The 26,300-nt window shown below is 36.9% G+C and overlaps 2 protein-coding genes across 2 annotated transcripts in view; both read left to right on the forward strand.

Moving 5' to 3' along the window:
- itga1 (integrin subunit alpha 1) overlaps window positions 1-20,849 on the forward strand; it is a 63,494-nt gene extending 42,645 nt beyond the window's left edge. Inside the window, exons 12-30 of the mRNA XM_015381488.1 lie at window positions 962-1,107; window positions 2,988-3,128; window positions 3,223-3,477; window positions 3,644-3,774; window positions 6,097-6,269; window positions 6,377-6,531; window positions 9,484-9,594; window positions 13,972-14,048; window positions 14,329-14,458; window positions 14,554-14,631; window positions 14,722-14,798; window positions 14,884-14,973; window positions 16,905-17,007; window positions 17,100-17,216; window positions 17,302-17,385; window positions 17,462-17,566; window positions 18,606-18,701; window positions 18,811-18,924; window positions 19,286-20,849. Coding sequence (XP_015236974.1) covers window positions 962-1,107; window positions 2,988-3,128; window positions 3,223-3,477; window positions 3,644-3,774; window positions 6,097-6,269; window positions 6,377-6,531; window positions 9,484-9,594; window positions 13,972-14,048; window positions 14,329-14,458; window positions 14,554-14,631; window positions 14,722-14,798; window positions 14,884-14,973; window positions 16,905-17,007; window positions 17,100-17,216; window positions 17,302-17,385; window positions 17,462-17,566; window positions 18,606-18,701; window positions 18,811-18,924; window positions 19,286-19,342 — 2,240 coding nt within the window. The 3' untranslated portion in view covers window positions 19,343-20,849. The remainder of the gene's footprint in view (window positions 1-961; window positions 1,108-2,987; window positions 3,129-3,222; window positions 3,478-3,643; window positions 3,775-6,096; window positions 6,270-6,376; window positions 6,532-9,483; window positions 9,595-13,971; window positions 14,049-14,328; window positions 14,459-14,553; window positions 14,632-14,721; window positions 14,799-14,883; window positions 14,974-16,904; window positions 17,008-17,099; window positions 17,217-17,301; window positions 17,386-17,461; window positions 17,567-18,605; window positions 18,702-18,810; window positions 18,925-19,285) is intronic.
- Window positions 20,850-23,073: 2,224 nt separating this feature from the next.
- The window catches only part of kcmf1 (potassium channel modulatory factor 1), a 13,235-nt gene continuing 10,008 nt past the window's right edge, over window positions 23,074-26,300 (forward strand). Inside the window, exons 1-3 of the mRNA XM_015381421.1 lie at window positions 23,074-23,259; window positions 24,843-25,010; window positions 25,120-25,259. Coding sequence (XP_015236907.1) covers window positions 23,244-23,259; window positions 24,843-25,010; window positions 25,120-25,259 — 324 coding nt within the window. The 5' untranslated portion in view covers window positions 23,074-23,243. The remainder of the gene's footprint in view (window positions 23,260-24,842; window positions 25,011-25,119; window positions 25,260-26,300) is intronic.

Consider the following 26,300-nt stretch of genomic DNA (forward strand, 5'->3'; position numbering starts at 1 on the left):
TAACAGCGAGCACAGCGTTCATTTGTTTCCCCATGTTTTTTACATCAGCTGTGAGATGGGCACGCATGGAGTCACAGATTAACTGATGAGTGGAAAAAAAACCACCTGGTCTCCTTACATTCAGCCACTCTTTCATCATCTCCTCAATGAGGTGGTCTCAAAAGGGGGGGGGGGAAAAAAAAAAAAACACCTGGCCTTCTTACATTCAGCCACTCTTTCATCATCTCCTCAATGAGGTGGTCTCAAAAGTCGCAGTTACAACACACATAGGGCGCACCGCACCAAAGGGCGCACCGCACATTTTGAGGGAAAAAAAAAGACGTTTAAGTGCGCCTTATAGTCGTGAAAATATGGTATTAAAAAACCCAAGTGGTTGGAAACCACCAGCAACAGAATCAAGAACTCTCTTCTCTGAAGTCATAAAAATTTCTGCAGAATCTCCATTAACAAAGGGATGATTCTTCATCCTTCCTGGGAAATAAAAAACAAAAATAAAGTGAAATAGTTAGGACATAGACATAAAGTCAAACACAGGACAGCAGATAAAGCCTGACAAATCGTAGACCTGGGCAGGAACTGTAATCGGGAGGCGGAGCAGGGTTGATTTCCAGAGCTTTGAAGACAGAAAGGCAGAAACACTATGAAAGGCAGGCAGGCAGGCAGGCAAGGGAACAACACTGCACATTTTAGTTGTCTACAGCTTTCAATAATCTGGCAACTCCTTGCCAGTATAAAACATAATATAACGGTAGAGACGCAGGTGCAGCAGGCTGGCTTGATTGCACAGCAATTAGAGCCACAGCAGCAAAGCAAAATAGTGAATACAATGATCCTTATCAAGTGCATCAGCAGGAATAGACAGGGGCAGAGCAGGTAAATTGAGTAGAAACAGACAGTGTTGGTAGTTTGGTGAAATTTCGTATTTTCTGATTTGAACATTGTGTGTAATTTGTTTTTGCAGGGTATGACGTACAGTCTGCTCTCACGTCTGACGGAGTGTTATACATCACTGGGGCACCCCGATACAACCATACAGGCCGCGTAGTTATCTACCGCCTGAATAAGGACAACAGTGTTAAAGTTTTGCAGACACTGAATGGGGAGCAGGTGAGTGTTTATCTCTGTAAATATAATATTTGCTGAAATGTGCCACTAGCTTAGTGAAAATATATTATTAACATGTATATTACCTTTAATATAAACACATATTGAAAAATAATGTGGAGGAACAGCGGTTGTACTCCCTGGATGACTGAGCTCCTCACCCTATCTCTAAGGGAGAGCTCAGACACACTACGGAAAAAACTCATTTCGGACACTTGTATCCGGTCATGATCTTTGGGTCATGACCAGATACAAGTTGAGTTCATTTTTGAAAGAAACATCATCCTTGATGATTCCAGAATGGAATTACGCAGTAGCACTGTGGTAATCCACTTAGTGATTATCAGCAAGTTTGACTGTCTCTTTAATAGGAGGATATTTGACAGTTTTTGGGTAACAAGAATACAGTGATTCATTAAGGCAATGCTAAGAGGAACAGCATCAGGAATAACATTTGAGAAGCACAAGTTGCTGCCCATTAATCTGAGAAGAGTTTAAAGCCACTTCCAAAATTGTTCAAAAATAGTAGTTGCCAATCTGAAACTGAAAGAAATTACAACTAACTCAATCTTACTGTATATCCATCCAGCAGACATGGCTTACTCTGTTAATAATATACATTTATTGACTGTACAGTTTAAAAAAGTGCAATTGTGCTTCTTTTCAATTAATTGCATTTCCTTTTTCCCCCTTTCCCAACTTTCTTAGATTGGGTCAAATGTTCCAGGTGACTTCCATTAGCTTACAGTTAAACAGTAGTTAGTTGCAATATTGTTTAATTCATTCTGACAGAAATTGTGCAACTGGGTCAGGTTTGTAAACTATCTTGTTGGCACAAACCTTAAAAACCACCTGCTTTCAAATTTTATGGAACCGCAATGAGACCGTTAACATGGCCATGCAATGGTATTTTTGTTGTCCTCAACTCATCAGTGTTGAGGTGAAAATCCCATTTGTGCTGAGGCTTTAACTCCTTGACGTCTGAATTGTTGCTTTAATATTTATTTAATATTTTATTTGAATTTGTTTTTTTTGTTTTTTTGGTTCTATCTATTTTGTGAGCAGCACCAGAAATCTTGTGAACCAAACCCCCTGAACCCAAACCTTCCCAGCATGATGCTACCACATATTAGGATGGTGTACATGTGATGATGTTTGACTAAAGACCTGAGTTTTAATTTCATTAGACAATATCACTTTTCCAAAAGCTAAAGTAATTGTCTTTAGTGCATAATTAAACTCCAATCACCTCCTGATAAAAAAAAAAAAAATGACCTCGTCTTTGCTGAATGGCCTTTTAACCCATGTCATATTTCACTTTGGATAATCACCCTGTCCTCCCAACTTTGGTCACCATCTTCATAAGCTCTATTGCCTTTTTTCTCAGCTGTATAATAGATAGATTATTATACCTAATGATGTTTAGGACAGAACTATCTTACCGACATCTTTTCTGATTCCTTTCTTTGATTTAACACCATGTAGCTGTGCGAATGAGATGTTGCTTTAAAAGATAATCACTTTCATGACTCCACTTAGATAAAATGTTTAAAAGAAATCAGAAACTTGCCAAATAATAACATCATTTGGACAGTCACAAATTGTTTATGAGACATTAAAACTTCGCTTTTATATTCTTAACTGACCAAAAACAGAAAAGGCTTTTCTTGGGTTAAAATCAGATAGCGAGGAAAATATAATATTTTTATTCAGTGTAGGTAAATTGATGGTTTAACCTGTATGTGTGTTACTACATATAGTTTGCAACATGATCCCTACTCATTAAAAAAAAAAAGCTTAATAGCACATCTTTTTAGTATCTCAGAAAAACCAGATATCTAACAGGTCCTCATTTGCTGACATTTTACCGTTTCTTCTTGTAGATTGGCTCCTACTTCGGCAGCGTCCTACAGACTGTTGATGTGGACAATAACTTCTACACAGACCTCCTTTTGGTCGGAGCTCCGATGTACATGGGTGCTGAAAGAGATGAGCAGGGTCAGGTCTATGTCTACAAATTTGAGGTATATAATGAGAAAATATTACCACATCGTCTTTTTGCTGCTGAATGTCCTCAATAGAAAGATGACTTTATGAGAAAATCGTCTATATTTTCAGGAGGGCAAGTTTGTGCACAAGTTTAACTTACAGCCGGTCAAGCAGTCCTGCTGTACGCCCCAATCAGATGGCTGCTCTATTAAAAATGAGCCATGTGGAGCTCGGTTTGGTACAGCCATTGCCGCTGTGTCAGACCTCAACCTTGATGGGTTCAATGATGTGGTGATCGGCGCACCTTTTGAGAATGACCACAGCGGAGCCGTCTACATCTATCATGGAAGCAACAATCGGTCACTGAAAAAGAGCTTCGTACAGGTTAGACTCACATAGGCCAAATCCAACAAAACTGTATGTGGTTTGTTTTTATTTTTTTAAAGTCTAGCGATAACAGAAAGCTTTCCCATTTTAAAGTGAACATCATGAAAAAACTGCCAACTGCTTCTGATAATGACCTTTGCCTGTGTCTCTGCCTTTTGTAAAGCACATCCCTGCAGGTGGTAATGGACAAAAAGTTAAGTTCTTTGGTCAGTCCATACATGGAATCATGGATCTAAATGGAGATGGAATCATCGATGTTACCATAGGAGGTCTAGGAGGGGCATCCCTGTTCTGGTAAAAAGACCTTTCCTTGCATATAAACATCCAACGTTTGCATTATGCATTCCACTTCAATCATGGCTATCAGCAGCCCTCATTTCCCAAAGGCATCATCTTACACGTCCACTTTGCTTTTGACTTATTCTGGGTTTTTACAGCTGTGCATGTCTCCCATTGGACTTGTAATGTGAAGACAAGCGGTTTCCTTAATGATCTCTGTGCTAAAACCCCCGCCCACATTCAGTATTTCACTGCTGGACAGCAGTATGCTGAACCCACCCACATTATGACTTAGTTTCCCAAGAAGATCTTCTCCCACATCTGCTGGTAGGGGGTTAGCAAAGCTGTGTGAAAACTCCATATCCCAAGTGGCTTAGATCCTAAATAGGATTTGGCAGCAGGGAGAGGCTCCCCCTTTACTGATGGCTGTATTATAAAAAGATTTAAAAGAAGAAACTGAGAAGACATTTTCTATGCTTGCCAAACAAAAAATTAGCTTATTGCTTTTTCTATTTAAAAAGTTAATGCAACTTAAATTTTACAAAAGCAAAATTTAAGTTCCTTTTGTGAGAGGCTGTTAATGTGTAAGGCAAAGATATGACTACAATTAAAGCTAAAAGTACCTTTGGCAGATTGAGAATTTTAAATATTTTCTTTGAAAGAAAAAAAACTTTTTATTAGTAATGACAACAATAATTCCAAATCCTAAAAAGATATCAAGATAGCCAATAATGTGATCCTGGGATTCTTATTCTACTCTTGCGCCATCAGCGCTGATGCGCATCCTCTGAAATCTTGGACAGTGTGAAAAGTCTTGTTCAATAATTTTACTTATGTACTATGGCAGGATCCTGGAGGGTACATGGGATTGCCCAACCAGTCTACATGTGTCTTGTGGATCTTGAGGAGGCCTTCTACCCTCGGGGGGTCCTGTGGGGGGTACTCCAGGAGAATGGAGTAGCGGGCCCTTAAATAAGGGCTGTTGGATCTCTGTATGACCGGTGTCAGGGCCTGGCCTGCATTGCCGGCAGTAAGTCAGACTTATTTCCATTGAGAGTTGGACTCCGCCAAATTTGCCCTTTGTCACTGATTCTACTTCTGTCCATAACTTTTATGGATAGAATTTCTAGCCGTAGCCAAGGTGTTGAGGGTATCCATTTTGGTGGCCTTAGGATCACGTCTCTGTTATCCGTGGATGACGTGGTTCTATTGGTTTGATCGTGGTATGATCTCCAGCTCTCACAGGGATGACGATCAGTTCCTCCAAATCTGAGACCATGGTCTTGAGCTGGAAAAGGGTAGAGTGCCCTCTCCGGGTTGGGGATGATGCACTGATGATGCCCCTAATGGAGGAGTTTAAGTATCTTGGGATCTTGTTCACGAATGAGGGGAAGATGGGACAGGAGGATTGGTATGGCTTCTGCTTTGAAGCAGGCGCTGTAAAGGCAAAAGTCTCGATTTACCAGTCGATCTATGTTCCTACCCTCATCAATGGTCATGATCTTTGGGTCATGACCGGATGCAAGCGTCCGAAATGAGTTTTTTCCGTAGTGTGTTTGAGCTCTCCCTTAGAGATAGGGTCAGGCGCTCAGTCATCCGGGGAGGACTCAGAGTACACCCGCTGCTCCTCCACGTTGAGAAGGAGCTAATTGAGGTGGTTCCAGCATCTGGTCAGGATACCTTTTGGACACCTCCCTGGTGAGGTGTTCCAGGCACGTCCCCACTGGAAGGAGACCATGAGGGAGACCCAGGACACGGTGGAGGGAGGGACTATGTTTCTCGGCTGGCCTGGGAATGCCTTGGGATTCCCCCTGAGGAGCCGGCCCAAGACGCTGGGGAAAGGGACATCTGAGCCTCCCTACTGAAGCTGCTACCCCTGTTACCCAACCCTGGATAAAATGATGGAAGGACTATGGCCACTTGAACCCACATACATATATATATATATTTGTAGGCCTTTGTTGAGTTTTGAGCAGCCAGAAAATGCAGCTGAAGATCCCTACTAAACTCTTTAGTTTTAGCAATTACTTGCTAGAAAAACAACCACAGAGGGCAGTTTTTTTTTTTACTTGATGAATAAAAGAAAAATAGCAGGTAAAAACGATCATGGTTAATTCTGAACTTTTTGATATGGAGTCTTCCTTTGTCAGAATAATCCTGGACATGCTCTTTAACACTGTTTTTATTTTATTTTTTGTTTTTTTGTTAGCTTCTTTTTTTGCTGGATTGTGTGAAATTGTTTCATTGTAATTTTATCCCATCAGTCTGCAGAATTGTTTCTTTCAAATAAGAAACATTTAATCTTAACCAGTTGTCTTTGTCTTTTTGTTTCAAAAGGTCAAGAGATGTCGCAGAGCTTCATGCTAAGATGACCTTCGATCCTGTTAAAATCAACCTGCAGCAGACTCGTCCATGTAGACCGGACAGACCTAATGTTTGTGTGACCACAGAGGTCTGCTTTACATACCATGTTAAGTCGAAGAAGAAGAAGGGTGCAAAGTCAGAAACAGGTGAGCCATCAAGCATTTTGTGCTTCTCCAGCTTCTTACCACATGTAGTTTTAAATGAACACCAATAAATGTTTTCTTTCTAACATTTCTGTTTTTCTGTCCTCTAGCAATTCGCTACAATATAACTCTGGATGCCCTGCGTTCCAAAGCCAGAGCTTCATTTATTGTAAACAACCCAGACAAAGTTGATCGTAAGATGACAAAGACATTCAGCATTAAAGACGGAGAGAAAAAATGCAGGAGTGAAACATTCTTCATGTCGGCAAGTACTTTGACTGAGGGGGTTATTGGTTTTGTACCTTTCTGTGCAAAAGCAATCCGCAGATACTTGAACTTTTAAATTTGCCTGCAGGTTAATTTCACAACTTTTGTTTTAAGTTTTTGCTGCAGGTAAAATGTGAATAATGATTAGTTGTTCAGGAAAGCAAACACCTGTGAAAGATTGTTTGAAGAGCAAGAAGAGTTTAGTTCTAACACGACACGACCATCATAATGAGAGGATGCTGTACCCCTCATCTTAATCAGATCTAAACACACATGGAGAGATGCAGGAGGAACTTGAATTCATAAAGTAACTTTACAAGGATATTAACTATGTGTGTTATAGGGGACAAAAAGGGGGCACTCCATTTGAAGGCGTTTTTTTGCAGACGTAAGAACTACATAACTTCCTGTTTGTTATGGCTGATGCCTTTTAATGTTACCTCTTCAGAATTTTCTGTAAACAGCAAACATCTCCATTTCTCTTGGTTTCTGTTTGGTGCCAGGTTTTTTTTTTCACTGATTAGCTGTCCTTAAGTAACAGTAAGAGGAACTAATCAGTGGAAGCAGCTGCTGTTGCTGTGTGTGCAGATCATGAATATCAGCACTGTTCTACTGTGCCAGTCTGTAAAAAAAGTCCCGACATATTCCAAGCCAGCGCCCAGAAACTTGTCCTAGACATAAAATATGCCTCTGTTCTTTCCTTGGCTGTTCCTGCAGGGGCCAACTGCAGACTTTTTACTGTGGTGAAAATAAGACACACAGTGAACCTTAGAGAATCTATGTCAGGTCAAATGGTTGAACAACAATAATCCTTGGGCTAGTTTATTGAATATTGCTCAGAAATGACCCATTTATGCAGATACTTTCAACTTTGAGCTTTCTTTCTCCAAGTTGACTTTTGTAGCAATGAAGTTACTGTAGTGGTATGACCAAATCCAAGATGCTGATGAAGATTCTCAGTCATCCAGGTCATAGTCATTCTGTAAAAGTTTAAAAAACAATCCGCTGGACTGGGTTTCCAAGGTTTGAAAACATTTCGCTTCCCATCCAGGAAGCTTTATCAATTCCTGGACGGGAAGCGAAACGTCTTCAAACCTTGGAAACCAAGTCCAGTGGTTTATTTTTTAAACTTTTGCGGAAGAAATCCAAAATGGATTTTAACAGAAGTAAGAAAACATTTTTTAGTACATCCTTAACGTGAGAAAAAGGTTAATACACTAAAATCAAAAGATATGGTTTCTCAATGGTCAAAATTGGTTAAAAAATAAAATCCCCGAAACTTTATCACTGACCTGTCTGCAATGTTCCTCTGTCAAGGTGATGATGTTTGAGTTATATTCTGAGGCTTTTATGTCAGAATGAAACTAAGGTTCATTTAAACACATGTTTAACTAACCTAACCTCTGGTTTGATTTTATGTAGGGATATAAAAACAAGAGGGTTAACTTGATGTCACATGTTAGTTATCATTTTACTTCACTTTACAATAATAATAGATCACTTTCTTGATCTATATAAAACCCCTATCAAGTAATAATTACTAATTTTAGCTCAGAGAAAGTACAGTGCATTAGGAGGAAAAGTTTTTTATGCAAGAGTTTTTGTTTTGTTTGACAAACAAAAGATCAGTTGCTGTAAGATTTTACTGAGAGGTTTTTGAAATTGCTTGATAGACCCACCAGTCCCCCATTCAATTATCTGCTAACAGTAATGGAAGAAAAAAAAAAGAAAAAAACATTCAAAGATTTGGCTTTCCAGCCTTAAAAATGTATCTGTTAACTGCCCGGGTAGCAATGCTCCACCCTGCAGCTTAAAAGAACATACACCATTTTAGCATTTGTCGCATGGCCTGGCATATAAATCTGAGCAGACATTCATGGGTCCCTGAAGATAAATCCTGATGGTCTGACCTTTGCTCGTCGACTGGTTTGGTGTTTTTGTTTGAAGTAAAAAATTGGGTGGTTTACCCATAAAGTTTTCTCTGTACACTAACTTAAAACACTTTGCTAACACAGTCGTGGGCTAATGCTTGTTCTCAAAACACTCTTAAATCTTCGTGCCATGGATCACACAAGTAGCTGCAAGGTTTTCTTGAGAGATTTGCATCCAGGATGACATAGTAGCATTGGTTCTAAACCTTTTCTAATGGTCCAATCAATACAGCTCTAGTTGTGACATGCAAACATTAAATACTCATTGCTGAGGGATTGAAATGCTTTTAGCTGTTTTAAATATTCCCAGAGTTACCATTTCAAGCAACTGCACATGTCAGACTTGCACTTGAGGAATTCCATGACAGTTGGTCATGTATGTCGAGAAAAGATTAAAGCTTCCAGATTTAATATCCATTGGTTACTGCTTTTTCACCTCATCTCCAAAAAGCTCAAGTTTCTCATTCTGGTAGAGTAAGAATAGTGATACTGTCACAAAAATATTACTTAAAGGTATAGTAGAGGATTCTCGTGAATTTTTGAAAATACCCGCCCTCCACGTAAAAAAAAAAAAAAAATAAGCAAATGCACAACCATGTATCCTCTCCCAGGAGGGAACGTCTATTAAACGCGTGTGAGAGCGTGCACAAGCCCATTACTCCTCTTGCACGCTCTGTTTAAAAGCTGCTGTTTGCATCACTCATACAAGCTCAGTTTCCAAAAGAAGCTTTGCAATTTTTCCAATATGTCAGACTCACCACCGGTAACTGAAAATACGGACGAGCACGTAGGATGGCATTACATTAACAAATCACCAGAATTATTGACAATTAGGACGACCACTTATTTTTATGATTCACCAGGAAAAAAGGCATCCTCCACTATACCTTTAATCATCTGCAGCATGTCTCTTTTGCAGCAGAGAAGCTGCCTCCATGTTTTTCATTTTTTTTTATTTTTTTTTTGCTGTCTCCTCAGTTTTGTCACTATTTTCATTTTATCTATCTTCTCTGCCTCAGGACCGACCGGATTTCAGAGATCCACTCAGTGTTACTTTGGATTTTGGGCTTGTTAATGAGGATCAAGGCCCTGTTCTGGATGAAACTCTACCCAAATCTATCACTGAGATGGTAAGACCTCTCTGTCATTCAGCTGTTTCAGTGCACTAATCCATACTAAACAACATTAAACCAAAAATCTTAAAGATACATCTAATATTTTTTTTTACACAAATTAATATTTTCTGAGTTAATAAAGCTTGATTTGAACCTTTTCTTTTATTTCCTTTCCTTGTAGTGTTCTATAAAAGGACCTCCTACCAAATGTTTCTATCATTATTTTATTGTCACCCTGAATGTTTTAGATCAAAAAAGTTTTACTATCTGTCAAAACATAAATAAATACATGTAAAACAATTTTTACAAAGGATCATTTCACATATTTACGGAAAAAACTTATCCAACCATTTTTGGCTTTATGAGAAAACAAAACCATGTAATATACCATGATAAATATTTATTCAACAGGTAGTGGAATCAAGCGTTCAGGATTACTGGCACATCCAGTCTTTTACATTACTATTAAGTAATTTTGACCTACTATTCTTTGAAAAACTGTTTGATTATGCCCACATTTATGTCACAGATTAAATTAAGGGTTAGGTTATTTTGACTAGGTTGCTTCAAAACCTTTTGGACAACAACCAGTTTTGTTCTGACAGAAACAAAGTAGTCTCTTCCTCAATGACTAAAACTGAGATGAAAAGAGCTGATGTTTTAAAAAAAATCAGAGACAAATGCTTTAGAAATTGTGTGATTAAAAAACAATCAGATATCGCGTTGTTTAAGATCTCTCAGAATTTCAAATAAAGATTTAAATTTTTCAAATTAAAGATCTTTTAAACTTGCACTATATAATTTCATTTCCTTCCATCCTACGATAAATATTCCAACTCTGGTGTAAATAAATTATCTTCTTTAACGATGTAAGGACCCCTACAAAGCATTTCCCTATGAAATTATATTGTATGTGTATTTAAAATAACCTTAGTCGACTGAAAAAAATATTTTCAGATAATCGTTATCAGATTTCAGATAAACATTATCTGGGGACCCATTGTAATAACTCACCCCTCCACCCACGGGCAGCTTTTTATGTGGTGGTTTTGCAAAGATAACCACAGCCTGAGACTTTGCTGAAATTTACAGATATGTGTTGGATACGATGTTAATTGATTGCATATTGTGTAACATCTGTTCAGTGCTGTGTGCTACAGCCAATGCTAGCCAGCTGTATAACAGACGGCTGCAAACAGAAGACAGAAGAAAAGGGATTCTTAAAGCACAGTGATCAGTGCCGCATTTTTCACTATTATCCTGTTGTCCCACAAATTGAAACAATGTCCCATGTTTAACTGTGTCAGAAATAGAAAAGTCCATCCGCAAAAAAAAAAGAGCAAGAAACACGGAAGAACAGCTGCATGTGTCCAGCACTTCCTCTCATTACCATCCTTGTACCGTATTTGTTTGTTTCTGTTTTAAGATTTGTTCACCCTTTTCTTTTTGATGCCTCATTTCATTCTATTCTTCCAATTTCTGTCTAAAACACAGACACATTTTTACATTGTATTGGTATAATCATGGGACCCTAGAGTTCAGCATAATATATTAGGTAGTTTGCAGTGGGTGGGGGTTACTTTACAAACTACTGACATAGTTGATTCACACAGGATTAATAACAAAGGCAAAATCTGCAATTTCTACAAACCATATGGGCCCTAAAGGTAAATAAATCTCATGCAAATAGGGTTGTAGCCTACATATCCTTTTTTATATGGCTAGAAATCTATGGCTAACAATTAATTAAAATGTGTTGTCAGGGTATTTCGGGAAACTGTTGCATGTCAGTAAGATAATCTGTATTTAAAGAAACAAATGTATCCTATGCAAAATTAATGTGAGGGCTGCATGATTATGCAGTGGGTAGCACTGTTACTGTCAGGGTTTCTGTGTGTGTGTTAGTGCAAGTTGTGCATCTCTACGATAGAGGATCTTTGTGGAGAACTTGGGTAGCCTACACAGGTTAAAGTAATCTTAATTATCATAGTGCTGGGTTTAAAAGAGCACCAAAACCTTCTTTCAGCGCTGGTTTCTTGTGTATTGAAGATGTTAGTTGCTTCCTAGTCTCTTGCTTCCCTCGAGTTTTTTTCCTGACGTTTATTGGTTTTGTTTGGTTTTCAGTATTTTTGTATTTAGGATTTTTGCCTCTGTTTCCCTCGGACTTACATTTAATCATCCAAACTCACCCGTGCCCACTCCTCTCTGCATTTGGGTCCTCAAAACCTCTACCAAACCTGAGAGTTGCCTTGCAGCAAGAAGGTTCTGGGTTTGATTATTTTAACATGGAGTTTGCATGTTCTCCCTAAGCATGCATGGGTTCTCTCCGGGTACTCAGGCTTCCTCCCACAGTCCAAAAACATGACTGTTAGGTTGATTGGCTTCTCTAAATTGTCCTTAGGTGTGAGTGTGTGTGTGTGTGCATGGTTGTGTGTCTCTGTGTTCCCCTGCAACAGATCGGCGACCTGTCCAGGGTGTACCCCGCCTCTCGCCCATGGAGATAGGCAGTGGCCCCACTGCCCCCCACCGATAGGACTGAGCAGGAGAAGATGGATGGAAAGTTAATGTGAAAAAATGAGAAAATAAAATTTGAAAGAAATAGAACATCGGTATTTTTTCAGGTTTTGAGTGTGTAACAGTTATAGAGAAGATAGAGAAGATAACATGGCACAGATAGCTACACCTCATTCAGCACAGAGAACTACTTTTTAAAATCTCCTTTAAGTGTTTCAGACAGAAAGATTTAGACTTCCGCCAACTTAAACTCTGTCTGTTTATCTTTATAAAACATGAGCAAGAAATTCCTCTGCTGGAACTGAAGGTGCTGCTGTACGAATGAGTTCATATCTTCAACAGCTGACTGCCATCCTGCAGTGTTTCCAACAAGTCTGCCTCTGTTTTAATGGCCATGGAAATCTTCCCACACTCCCACGTGCATATTTGCTTCAACATAAAGGTTTACAGATAACTGCTACAGTAATCTATCCTCCCAGATAATGGCTAGAAGTAGGCATCTGTTTCATGCCTAGATTATAAGGGCCTGTTTCTGTGTCACAGAGGAAATACATTTGTGCCAACACTGCTGTCTGCCTGACCTCCATTAGTGTTAGACTGAAAGCAGCAATGCAGTTTGCCACTCCAAATCAACCAATAGGGAAACTTGTAGGTATTTTCCTCTTTTTGAAAATAGGATATTTAGACTTAGACATTTGCCTAGAAGTCATTGTCTTGTCTGGATGCTCACAGTTACTTTAAAAACAGGCAGATAAAATCAAACTACTCTGAATCCAGCCTGTTTCCCAAATTGCAAACTGCTTGTGTAATATACATCCTATCGTTTACTCAAAAAGTTTCTTTCTAAATAAATTCTTATTAAAGAAATACTACTGATACTAAACATCAGAAATGCCTGAAAGATCACCCAAATCCCCTACAGTAGATAGGTAGTTTGGACCACTACTATTGAGAGAAGTGTTAAGTTTTAGATTTCAAAGCAGGGTCAGTAAAAATATCCTCCAAGCAGCCATTAGAGTTTCGTTATACTGTATGATTATCTATCTCATCAGCTGTAATCAGCCTCCTTATCCCTATTTTTAAAATCCCCCCTGCATTATAATGCTTCCAGCACCTTGTTTCGCCATAAGGATTCATTGTTCAGTCAGCTGCACAGTGCCTGCTTTTTGTTAGACATGGAAGAGTGCAACTACCAACCTCAACATGTCTTGTGGCTAACCTGTAACTGTATTTCTTTCATTTAGTGCTCCTTTTTTAACTCTTTAAAAGCAGCTTTGTAAAGTCCTTTACTAATAGTTGTCCTGTTAACTCTGCAGCGCTGACAAAGTTTCTTACTGTTTTTTATACATATCTTCCAGGCTGACAAACCCTGTTTAAGACTTCTCCTCTCTCTCCCATACCTGTCTGGTGTAATCCTTGCTTTTCATGATGCTGTGTAACAAATTTATTATATTTAGAGTAATTAACTAGGTGGTTGACTATCTAAACGTTGTGTGACTTATAAAGGCGTTTGATGCTACTGGATTTAATAAAAGGTAGCAGAGTAAATGGGTTATAAATGCTAATCCATGTCAACTATCATGTTTTTTTTTTGTATAAAATGTTTAAAATGATGTACAATTTTTCCTTCGACTCAGTTATGCTCTATATTGTGTTAGCCACATGAACTACTGATTGTAATGTCACAAAACTGGGAAAAAAAGTTTTCACAGTTATGATGACTTTTGCAAAGTACAGAATGCTGCCTCAGGTCTTAACTGTTTTTTTTTTAGTTTACGACATCCAGTAATAATTCATTGAAGAAAATTTGTATTTTGAATAAAGATAACCCTTTTAAAACTTAAATGTTTACCTCTCTGCATTATATCTGTGTTTAAGATTCCTTTGGTGGAATGTGGAGATCATGAAAGGTGCATTACTGACCTCTCCCTCAAAGCAGAGCCAAGTGTGAAAAGGTATGAAATACTCTAAGATGTTTTAAGTATCCTTGCATTTTGACACATAGTAGACCCTAAACAGAAAACATATAGATCTCATTTTTGATATAATCCAGTAAGATTTTTAATCAAAGTCATCTGAGAGCGAAATGTATAACAGACATAAACAGTTAAGTCTAAAGGTAGAGTCTACAGATTTTTGTAATTGTCCAGGAAGTGAACTAGAGCATGAGTGCCTCCCTGTGGTAGAACATAAGTATGACAGTCATTCATGCTGACACTACTTCTACTACTTCAGCATGCTGATCCAAGTCAACACAAAGGATAAGATTGATGTGAACATTGACATCAGGAACAAAAAAGACAGCGCCTACAATACCAAGGTTGTTCTTGTCTTCACACCCAACATCAACTATGTGAAAGTTGAGGTAGGATTTCTGCTTCCCTGTCAGTTTTACACTCTTCTAATACAGTGAAGTACTAAAAAAATGATTTTTAATTATGTTATATTTTGGGCCATTAGCCAGAGAAAGAATGCACTCTGAATCACACAAGGGTGGAGTGTGCTGTTAGATATCCCTTCCTGGGCAGTAATACTGAGGTAAGAATCTATACACCCATTGTTCATTGCCCTCTTTTAATCATTTTTACTTCTCCTTTTTAATATTATTATGTCATCTAACATCACCAGGATCACTTTAAAGTGATATTTGAGACGGACTCATCACACATACATGAGAAAATCCACATCAATGTGACAGCTGTAAGGTGAGTCTGTTTCAAATGTGTTGTTGCAGATAGCTGAATGCAACCTGGATGGTTGTGTCATTTAAAATAATGTGTATTTTTACAGTGACAGTGAAGAAGATCAATCTACCATGCATGACAACGATGTGCAAATCTTAATCCCTGTGAAATACAAAGCTGGAGTCTTATTCAGTGTGTAAGTAGCTGTGAAAATCTTGGTCAATCTTTGCAGATGAAGCATCATAATCATGAAATTTATTCACAAAAGCAATGCGAGTTGCCTAGTTGTTTATCATTTGCACATTTATTATATATATATATATATATATATATATATATATATATATATATATATATATATATATATATATATGCCATATTTTTGCAATGAATTTTTAAAAAGGAGACTCTATTGGATGGAAAGATTAAATCAGATATTTTCATATCAGGCTACAGATCTCCTTGATTCACCGAAAACACATATGGTATAGAAATTATCCTGATATCAGGGGAAGAATCCCTTTTATTGCATTTGTACATCAATAGGTGATTTGGATCATTTTATTTTATTAGAAAGCTGCAAGTTGTGGAAAACAACTGCATGATTCCTCCCTCAACTGCATATCTTAGACAAAAGGCAGCACCTACATAAAAACTGCCATCGCAATGATGAATTAGATATTGTGAGAGTAAAATCAATACTTGTGCAATATAAAAAACTATTTCCTGTACTGAATTACATTGATTGTTGCCTCCAGAAGCCAATCTATCAGTTACTGCTGGTTACAAACCACAAATGTTTCCAGGAAGGAAGCAGCTACGTAAATCTTCGACTCACATTTTTCCAGCATGTTCCGTAGAGATAGATCATCTTTACTGTTATTACTTCAGTTTTTTCCTGATATCAGAATTCTGTTTGTGCTCTTTGCTTTTTATCTAACACCATATTTGGGGGAAAACCTCTCATCCTCAGCTACTCAAATAATTCAATTGAATACAGAAAAATTGACAAATCATGAAATATATCTATCAATGTGTGTTTTTACATTACATGCTGAGGAATAGAACAACATAAGGTATATTCTTTTATTTACTTAATCTGAATCTAACATAGGCCAAATGACTCTCAATGAAAACAAGAATGACTATTATAAAAGTTGTGCTTACAATGTTTGATATCGGGTCCTATTCCCTTAAGAACATATTAAATTGTCTGGAAGCAACCAAAATTATCATCCTAGGTAAAAATAGGAAAGTTAATTCAATTTGAATGGCAGTATTCATACTCTAGAGTTTTTAATTGAACAAACAGTTTGTTAAGAGGAATTAAGGATTATTGTGGAACTGTTGGCAGGATATGAATTTTTTTGCAAGGCATTGAGTGAGCCATATTAGAATAATTAAAATTTTGTTAATACATAGAAAAAAAAAATAAGCCCAGGCATTTTGTATTTTCAAAATAAGCTTTATCAAGCTTTCATATTTTTAAAAACCCTCTTGCAAAAATTCTAAGATGCTTTTTTCATATTTTTCAATAAAGAAAGCTTGATGTGGACTGAATACTTTCTTATGGAGGTAAAAGTCTTGTATAGCTTTTAATCAACCTCAATTACCTAATATTTTAAACAAGAATCTGGGCATGACACCCTTTCCTCACAGCCTATAATGTAATATGGTGCAGGTGTAAAATGTGAGACTAGCCATGTTTTAACATTAAATATAAACTGATGTCTTTTCTAAAGCTTACACTGCTTTGTTTTTGTCAGTCCATGTTTATTAGTTTCATTATTACAATGGTTTCAGGGTCTAAAATGTTACAGGAATTTTTTCAGAATTATTATTGTAATAATGAAGCAGGTTTCAACTTTCTGCCATATGAGATACACAATTTTAAATAGATAATAAAGTCAGAAAAACACACACACAAAGTCTACTTGTTTTTTTAATATAAATGCATAACTTTGAACTGAAAGCGAAATAATAATCATAAAATATTCAAACTCCAAAAGGACATTAAGATCTGACTTTGTGTTGATGTTCTTTGCTGCCCCCAAGTGGCCAAACTATCCACCTACAGGTTTCATTTCAAGGCTCGTGCTTTATTAATTTTAAAAATATGCATTTCAGGGATCATACAGATAAACACATAATAGTGGAAGATGATGAAAAGTACTCCTTGAAAGAACCTGATGCTTGGAAGTCATTCGAGGAGGTCAACATCAGCTACACGGTAACATTTGCAATGCAAGAAATCACTTTTTATTGACATATCCTGGATTTTAATTGCAAAACTTATTCAGCTTCTCCATCTTTTTATCTTAGGTGGAGAAAGCAGCTGCCACCCTCACTCCATCTCTTCAGCTCACAGTGATTTACCCACATCTGTCTCCTCTGGAAAATATCTTACTCCTTCTCACACGCGTTGTCTCCAGCAGTGGGGTATCTATGCACACAGGGACAAAAATCTAAGAGTGTTTCTAGCAAGCTGAAATAATGCTAATACGTGTCTCTCGCTGCTTTACAGGTAAAATGTGACATTCCTGATAACCTTCCTCAACCTCATAAAAGACACAAACCAAAAAAAGAATCCCTCACTAGCTTCCTTCTAGTAAGTGGACACATTTCAATTTCAGAGGCACCTGAGTTTCTTCTCTTCGCTTCTCACTGACTGATTTTCATTGTAGCAATGTGGGCAAACGACATGTCAATCAATCCGCTGCTCCATCCCAAAAACCGATAAGAGTCAGGTCAATGTTACCTTCACAGTGTGGAAACCTACCTTCATTGAGGTAAGATTAGATCATTTAGCTCTATTTGAACTTTTTTTTTACTCAATCCAAAAAAAACACTCAAGAGTAAAAAAGTTGAAAAGTGAAATGAGTACTCAACTACTGGGTAATTATGGCTCCTAACAGCTGATTAAATGTTTTAAATGGTTTTATAAGTCAGAGAGTTACGTGCATGTTCTGGTAAGTAAAGAAAAAAGATGAATGAATAACATGACTACAAGATTACAAGTTAGACAGAAGAAACACTTTACCACAATTGTTTTTTTTTTATAACATAAGGTTAAAGATGGAGGATGTTCTTTTTGTGGGTGGATAATCAAAATAAATAAGTTTCAATAATTCTAGTGATATGTTTAAGTAAGTCAGTCCTGAGTCTGACATAGTGGAAAAATTGCAAATCTTCTTTTGGAAAGTAAGCTTGTACGAGCAAAGCAAATTTGTACATAGAGCATGCATGAGGAGAAATGGGTTCATGTATGCTCTTGCGTGCGTTTAATAGGCGTTCCCTCTCGGGAGCGGGTACAGGGTTGTGCATATGCATTTTTTTTAAAGTGGAGAGGACGGGTCATTTCAAAAATTCGCGACAGCGAACGCCTATTAAACGCGTGCGAGAGCGTGCATGAGCCTATTTCTCCTCGCGTACGCTCTATTAACAAGTTGCTGTTTGCATCAATCATAAAAACTTACTTTCCAAAAGAAAATTTCCAATTTTTCCTCTGTCAGACTCACCAACAGTTAGTGAAAATGGGCATGAGCACGTAGGACGGTCTTCCGTTCACATATCACCAGAATGATTAACAATTAGGAGAACCACTTATTTTGATGAATCACCCAGAAAAAGAACATCCTCCACTATACCTTTAAGAAAACTACAACGTACATTAAAATACTATTACTCCAAAATGTAAATTTTTCTATAATTTACTCAAGAAAACGTAACAAGTTATTACCTGGCTCTGCATGAAGGTACTATTTTTGATCTTAAGTGTGATACATCATATGGGTGATCAAATCCCAATGAAGTGTGCTTTCTCTGCAGGGTGAGTTTTCTAGCTTTTACATGAAGGTGAACGCCTCACTTGCCTTCAAACACACTAATCTGTTTGAACTGGACAGCAACGCAAAGAACAGGACTGTAAGTCATTATTTGCAATTATATAACTGAAGTCCCCATTTTGGTCACTTAATACACCTGTTTATAGAGATGTATGGAAGTGTTAACATTGTCTGCTTGCACTTGTCAGGTAAATATCCAAGTTTCAAAGGAAACAGTTGGAGGAATCCCTTTTTGGATCATCATCATCAGTATCTTGATAGGACTGTTGATCTTAGCCCTTGTTATCTTTATTCTCTGGAGGGTAATATTTCCTTTTACGTAACTAATTATCTCATTATTTCAATTCAGCAAAAATGAAATTGCTTAAAGTTACAAGGTTACCCTATTCATATTTTTTAATTTCCAAAAGGATAAGAAAAATAAAGTTTTATCTTTAATTCTGGCATTTAGCAAATTCAAATAATTTTGTTAATTACAACTAAACTAAAACAGGAAAGATTTAGTGTGGCTAAAGTTTCAGACACCAGGAAAAATAGTTACGTCAATTTTTAAAAAAAGTGCATGTGAATATTTATCTTGAGCTATGTTGACATTTCAGTAGAAAACCTACTTTGGTGGACAGCACATCATCACCCATGTAACACAGTTCTGTATTTCTGCAGCTTGGCTTCTTCAAGAGAAAATCCCTGGACTATTCAAAGGAAGAGATGTCGGATTGAGGCATCGACATGTCCGTAGAGCTGCATTAAGTCCTAACAGTTAACCAAATGGAAGAGATGCCAGGAAACCCTTAGACACCTCAGAGCTCTGATATATGGGCCATCAGGATAAAGAAGAGTTATCGCCACTCTTTTCTCCATCGCCATATGTCACATAGCGATGGAAAACCTGTTTTCTGTGCTGCTTGAAGCAGCTGGTTGTAACATTTTTGGCTCCTCTGTTTGGGGTCTACATAAGAGCCAAAGACACTTACTGTAAATCACTGTATATGTGATGTATTTGATATGTTTTCACCAGCCTATTGACAAACTAGCCTTTTCCAATAAGTGCGTACTAATCTCTAAAAGCTTCACTTAAGAGTTAATGAAAAAGTACTCAGGTTTTTCACCATAAGGATCCAAAGTTGCCTATGTCACCCAAAGCATTTAGTACCAAGACCAATGATGAAAAATAAGAAAGAACTCTGCATTATTTCTTTCACGTATGCTTTGATTGCTCTGTTGAAACATAGTTGATTGATGAATGTTATAAAACACTGTATTTTTTTAAGCATTTCTGTAACATTTTAATGTACTTAAGCGACAGGGCACATCTTTTGCTTTTAATGGGTTGCAGTGATGAATGAGTGTATTTCGCGCCAGCAGAGCCTTCCCTTATTCAGATCTCTGAGTGTACTGTAAATAGAAGAGCTAATGGATGTAAAGCTGTAAAATGTACAGAATTATTTAGCATTTAATTTAATGTTTCTGTAACAGGCGATTTCGCTCAGGTGCTACGAGAATAAGAAAAGACTGTGTTTGCTTTGACACGTTTATAAAACTATCTGGCTTCTGAATTTGGAGCTTAAGCGTTTGTGTAAATAATGTTGTTTTGATAAAAAATTTGATACGGTCTTCTGCTTAATCATAGACCAATATGAACTTCTTTTTTTTTAAATTGAGCATTTGAGTTTACTTGGATGAAGTTGTTATTTCACCTTTTTTTCCGTTTTTATTGCAAGATAGATTATATTTTTAAAATTTGTAATAAATGTTTATCTGTTTGGGTTTTTTTTTTCAGCCCTTTAAAGAAACTAGCTGCATGTATTAGCACACTGTCACACCACAATGGGGTACACAGTACGTTTTTTTCAGGTTCCTCTTTTTCTCCCCATCCCACAGCGAAACGACATGGTAGGCAAGAGCCTTTTATTTTCACCTTAGTGACAAAAAGTAAAGTTAAGAGCAGGAAAATACAGCTTTGAAATATTTTTATACTCTGCAGCTCTCTCACCTTCCACAGCAGACACATGAGGCACAGGTATTAAGCAGTATATCCAGAATGTATGGCCGCATCAAGGGAGGAGCACAAGGCACAAAGTGAAGGTTGTGAGCTCACGGCCAGCCGTTCACACTGCTGTGAAGTCTTCATTATAATGCACTGGTTTGTCAGAGTGTATGTATGTTGTCATCTGCACAAAGATGATCTGAACAATATACTTAATAAAGATCTTTTATGCAGCGAATGTTCACCAAATGTTATTCATTTTTTCATGCAAAGTGTTTTAAATCTAAAACTATATTTTGTTCCAATAATTGACCTTTGAATTTATTTTGAGCAAAATAGTAATGTTTTTGCATTCATTAGTTTAGAAGTCACTGATTATCCATGTTTTATGAATGGAAACTAAGTATTTTCCTTATTTTTTCTTTCATATATGAGGACTTTTCCTTGGTTTGATAACCTTAAGCATTTACTTACTTGTTCTGCAAAGTAATGCAAAGCAGAATTGTTCAGGTGCATCTGGTTAGATAATAATACAATCAAAATGTAATTTCTTTATAGTTTTAATGTATTAGATTTCAACAGTGCAATATTCACAGTTTTCATTTCTGTTCTTGTTGATGACAATGCAGGTAATGGCTTTGGAAAACCTAAAATTCAGTTAAAAAAAAAATTACACAAGATCAATAAAAATAGTTTCAAATTCAAGCACTGACCTTCTATCTTGAAAAAGCCATGCTATTTATGCTATTTGGTAAACTTGTCTGACCTAAACTATATAGAGTATCTTTGCAAAAATGTAAATATCAGTAAGTATTTAATTTGAGCAGGTTGGTGAGTTCATTAGCCAATGAAAAAAGGTTGATTTACATTTAAAATGGAAAAACAAAACAAGTCAATTATCTTATTCCAAGTGCATTATATATTATTTTATTTTAAGGGTAAAAATAATTGTCATATACTTTTTACCTACCTAAATTGAGGACAAATACACTTTATAAGACTTTTTTTTTTATTTTAGATCACAAACACAGACACAACAATGCTGTTGTGCTAAAGGCATTAAATAAAAACCCATCAGTTCTTGTCTGCAAGCTCTGTGGCATTAATACAATAAGTCAAAGTGCAAAAGAAAACCTGATCAAGAATTGAGTCTTTGTTATTTGTTTGATACAGTAGAAAGTTTTATTTTTCACCTCCTCATCATATCTGTGATCTATGGAAGAGGATTAGGGCCACTTTTTAAATATTATTTCAGTTTAATATGAGGAAAATGTCAGAATTCTGACTTTAATCTCAGAATTCTGACTTTTTCCCTCAGAATTCTGAGATTAAAGTCAGAATTCTGACTTTTTCCCCTCAGAATTCTGCCTTTAATCTCAGAATTCTGACTTTATTCCTCAGAATTCCAACTTTAACCTCAGAAATTTGGATCTTAATGTAGATGGGCACTATGAAGGAAGAGATGTAGGAGCACTCAGCTTCACTGACAAAATGTGAGTTGTTTGGGAGGGCCAGTAACACATTGGAGGAAAATGATGGAATTAGGCGACTTTTTACGTGCCCGAGGGGTCCTTGGTGATGCTATTTCATTAATGGAGGAGCAGAAGGTGATTAAAACAAGAGAGCTAGTTTAGTCTTTAAAACAGACATGGCTATGGCTTGATGCTAACATGTTTGTTAGCTGCCAGAATTCTGAGATTAAAGTCAGAATTCTGAGAAAAAAAGGTCAGAATTCTCCGAAAAAAAGTCAGAATTCTGAGATTAAAGTCAGAATTCTGACTTTTTTCTCATATTATACTGAAATAAAATGAAAAAAAGTAAGAATCTGTACTTTTTTCTCATATTATACTGAAATAAAATGTAAAAATCAGTTAACTTTTTTCATTTTTTCAGTGGCCATAATCCTCTTCCGTAGTGATCATACTCATTTTTAATTTGTACAATATAGAATTCGAAGTTCCTAATAAACTAAAGCTTGTATAAATATCACTTTAGTAGGCCTACTTGCATTGGTTTTAAACTTTTGAATTGAATTACTATTAAAAGCAATATCTGTTTACATTGAAACCTAAATATTAATCAGGATTTTTTTTTTTTTTTTTTTTTTGCTGATCCAGAAGACTGTTAAACTGAATGATTAACTACCTTGTTTTCTGTAAACATTAGCCAACCTGATTGCATTTCATGTTTCAACAATTCTTAGTTTATTTATTTATTAATTGCTGAAATAAGGGGGGGGGACTCTTTTCTAAGTCTTGTTTTAGTTAAATTAAAACCTATATTTTAGCTATACGACAGGCTATGACAAACGTTTTCAGTTGCACTTTATGTACTTTATCCAAGTATTTGTCAACAAAGAGACGTACGTTTCCTACCAGTCCAAGCTCAGGGCTAAATTCCTCTTTTAACTAAATTGTCAAACAGCTCCCCCTAGTGCCCATTCTTCGCAACATTCAGCCATAAAGTGACACTCTGGGACGGGAAGCAGAACAAACTGTAAGCTGCTGGGGATCCATCTTGCTCGAAAAAGAGACGAGGTTGGAAGGGTTTACCAGCTAAGAGACTCAAAAACTGCGTCGTTCCTCACCGAGTCCGCTGGGGAGCCCGAGGAGGGGCTGTGTCGCTGTTTGTAGGATGTCCCGACATGAGGGTGAGTTAACAAACGGAACCACAGCGCCCGGGATGGGGACTACTTTACCTGATCGGCTAGCTCCACGACTAGCTTCGCCAACTGCTTTTTCACGTCAGGAGGGGTAGTTAAGCTTTTCTTGGCGGGCTTCCCAGCGTGTCCCTTGACTTTTTATATTTGCCGTCGGCAGCGTTAGAAGTCATGTGGCTGTCATGTTAAAGAAGCTGTTGTAACCTCGTTCAACCTGCTCGCAATGAGACAGCAGCAGTTAGCAGCTAGCCACGGCTAGGTGCTACATTACCTTACATTAGCTGGGCTAGCATGCTGGCTAATCTATGCTAATATGAGAAGCATTTGATTCAGAAATAGCTTATTAGCTACTATAGTATCGCAAGTCAGTTTTACACTATGACACTAATTGAAAACGGTTCAAGTCTTTCTATTTCGTATTTTCTAGACCAGAGTCGACGTTGTTTTAAGGTATTACAATGTTGTAAGTGCACTGTCACCTAAAGAAATAGAAAGTCTGAGGCCTCCAAACATAATCAGACTGCAATTCAGAGTGCTGTTTTGACTTAAATTAGCTTATTGTTTTCTGTTAAATCACTTTTGAGCCATATTTCTAATTGAAGAATATGACCTATTTGGCTATGAGTTTAGTTAATAAACATGTTATTATTTATCTTATAAAATGTTGACAGAATTTTATTCCAGTGTACAAACTTAACTGTGGACCCTTTATCTTCTTTGCTTTTATTCAGTCTGTACAGTTATTTTGTGCTGATCTAAAAGAAGCACAACCTTTCTGGTATCACCTTAAAAACTTTTAATTTATTCATAAATTGTTCAGTCATGTTTGGCCTGATTAACAAATGTTTGGTTAACTTTTCTGTTTAAAACATTTGTAGCCCTCTGAGATTTTTTTTTTACCAGTCACAGGAAATGCCCTTAATACTTGTTTACATGGCATGCAGGCCAAATAAGGCATTTTTTAACTCACTAGTGAAATGACTTGTGCAATGCCTTCTTACAATCAGCTGTTTAATCAAAGCTTTATTATAAGTCCTGTTAATGAAGGAACAGTAAGGGCATAAAGTTTCAATATTGTTGCAAATATCGTAACTCATGTTTAGTTATTTGGATTACAGAATGCTTAAATATCAAGAAAAGGCACAACTATTAGTAGTTTTTAACTTCTTAAGTATTCTATGTTCTCACTTTGTACGATATATTATAAAGAATTTAAATATTTAAAGAATAAAAAAAAAAGTTAGGAAACTATACCTGAATCTGGTTAAATTACAGTTCAATCATTTTTTTATGGCGTATAACTAGGGCTGCAACTAACAACTATTTTGCCAATGGATTAATCTGTCGATTCATTTTTTTATTAATAAGGCAAATTTTCCTTAAAGAAGATTTTACCAAGAATTTAAGCCAAGTGAAACTAAAACTGTGCCCTCTAAGGACTCCTGGAAAGAGTGTATTCATAAACAAAAATGTTTTTTCAACTTGAATGCAAAATGTTTAGATAATTTTGTAATTTTGGTATAATTTCTAGCTAGAAATGTCTGATTGTCATCTTTTTTTTTATTGTTTTGCAGGTGTGAGCTGTGATGCATGTTTAAAGGGAAACTTTAGAGGAAGGCGATTTAAGTGTCTAATTTGCTACGACTACGACTTGTGTGCATCGTGCTACGAGAGCGGGGCCACTACGACACGACACACCACAGAACACCCCATGCAGTGTATATTAACCAGAGTAGACTATGGTAAGGACCTGCTATGAGTAACCTTAGTTGCTTATTGAGCACATGCAGATAAAACGTTTTAGCGTCTTTGGCTGTCACAAATGGATTTGTCTTTAATGCTTCGTTGCAGATTTGTATTATGGAGGAGATACCTTTTCCGTGGAACAACCTCAGTCGTTCACATGTCCTTATTGTGGTAAGATGGGCTTCACTGAGACATCCCTACAGGAGCATGTCACCTCAGAGCATTCAGAGACGTCCACAGAGGTGGTGAGTACACTCTGTGTTTTTATTTATCTTTGCAGTTGAAGCATCTATGCTGTTTTCTGCCTGTCGCTAATGTCTTGGATATTTAGGTCATCCAAATGGGCGGGGGTTGTTTTGTCTCTTTTTATTCTGGGACTTTACAGTCTTTTATGGGTTTATTTAGTCAGCAGAAAATTCGTCTTGTTATTTGGAGATATCTAGAGCCTCTTCTTTTTTTCTGCTTCCAGTGAGTCAGAATTTCTTTTATTCTTTTTTTTAGGTCTTTATCAAGAGTTTTTTAAACCCTTTTTTTAAGGGTACTGAAATTTTATTGTTGTTTTTTCAAATACTTGATGTTTTTCTTGTGAGATATTTCCCTCAATTTATTCTGACGTGGATGTTTTAAAGAAAAACATGCTTCCCTAAATAGTCAGGGAATTAGATCTCTATTGTTCAAACAGTTGCAAATATGAAAAAGAGGAACATTTCTGTTTCCACGTTTAATCCTGCCATCCCATCATCTAAACCATTCTTCCTTTATTTTTGCAATTCCCTTCTTCCTTGTGTCCTTTCCTTCTTTTCCTTTGTTCCATCTGTACTACTTCCTGTCTTAGTGTCCTTCCTTCCCTAATTCCATTGGTGTGTTAGATTTTAAAGGCTGCACCTTCCAAGGACCTGATCTATCTGGACTGGATCCTTTGTGAAAATAAGGAGACCACAAGAGTTTTGATTGTGAATTCAAACAGATCCAGCCTGCCGCGGCTTTCACCACTGTACGCTCTGTTGCCTAGCAACCCTGAGAGTTGACAAAGCAGGAAAAGAATGAATACCGACCATCTCCCTGCTGTTCTTGGTGTTCTTAACATTTTCAAGGAGCTTCAACAACTGCATCTTATCAGATTAATAGTCCTTAAATGTCAGCCAAACCCATTTACACAGGGACAGATAAAAACATTTCGATAAACCAAACATTACCTGACCTTCGGAGGATGCAGCCACTGAAATCGAATTCAGCCAATGTGTCCTACCCCCCTTCCTTGTCTGTCCTTTCTTTCTTTGATACAT

Source organism: Cyprinodon variegatus, unplaced genomic scaffold, assembly GCF_000732505.1.
Source record: "Cyprinodon variegatus isolate N-32 unplaced genomic scaffold, C_variegatus-1.0 Scaffold234, whole genome shotgun sequence".
Classification (NCBI taxonomy): domain Eukaryota; kingdom Metazoa; phylum Chordata; class Actinopteri; order Cyprinodontiformes; family Cyprinodontidae; genus Cyprinodon; species Cyprinodon variegatus.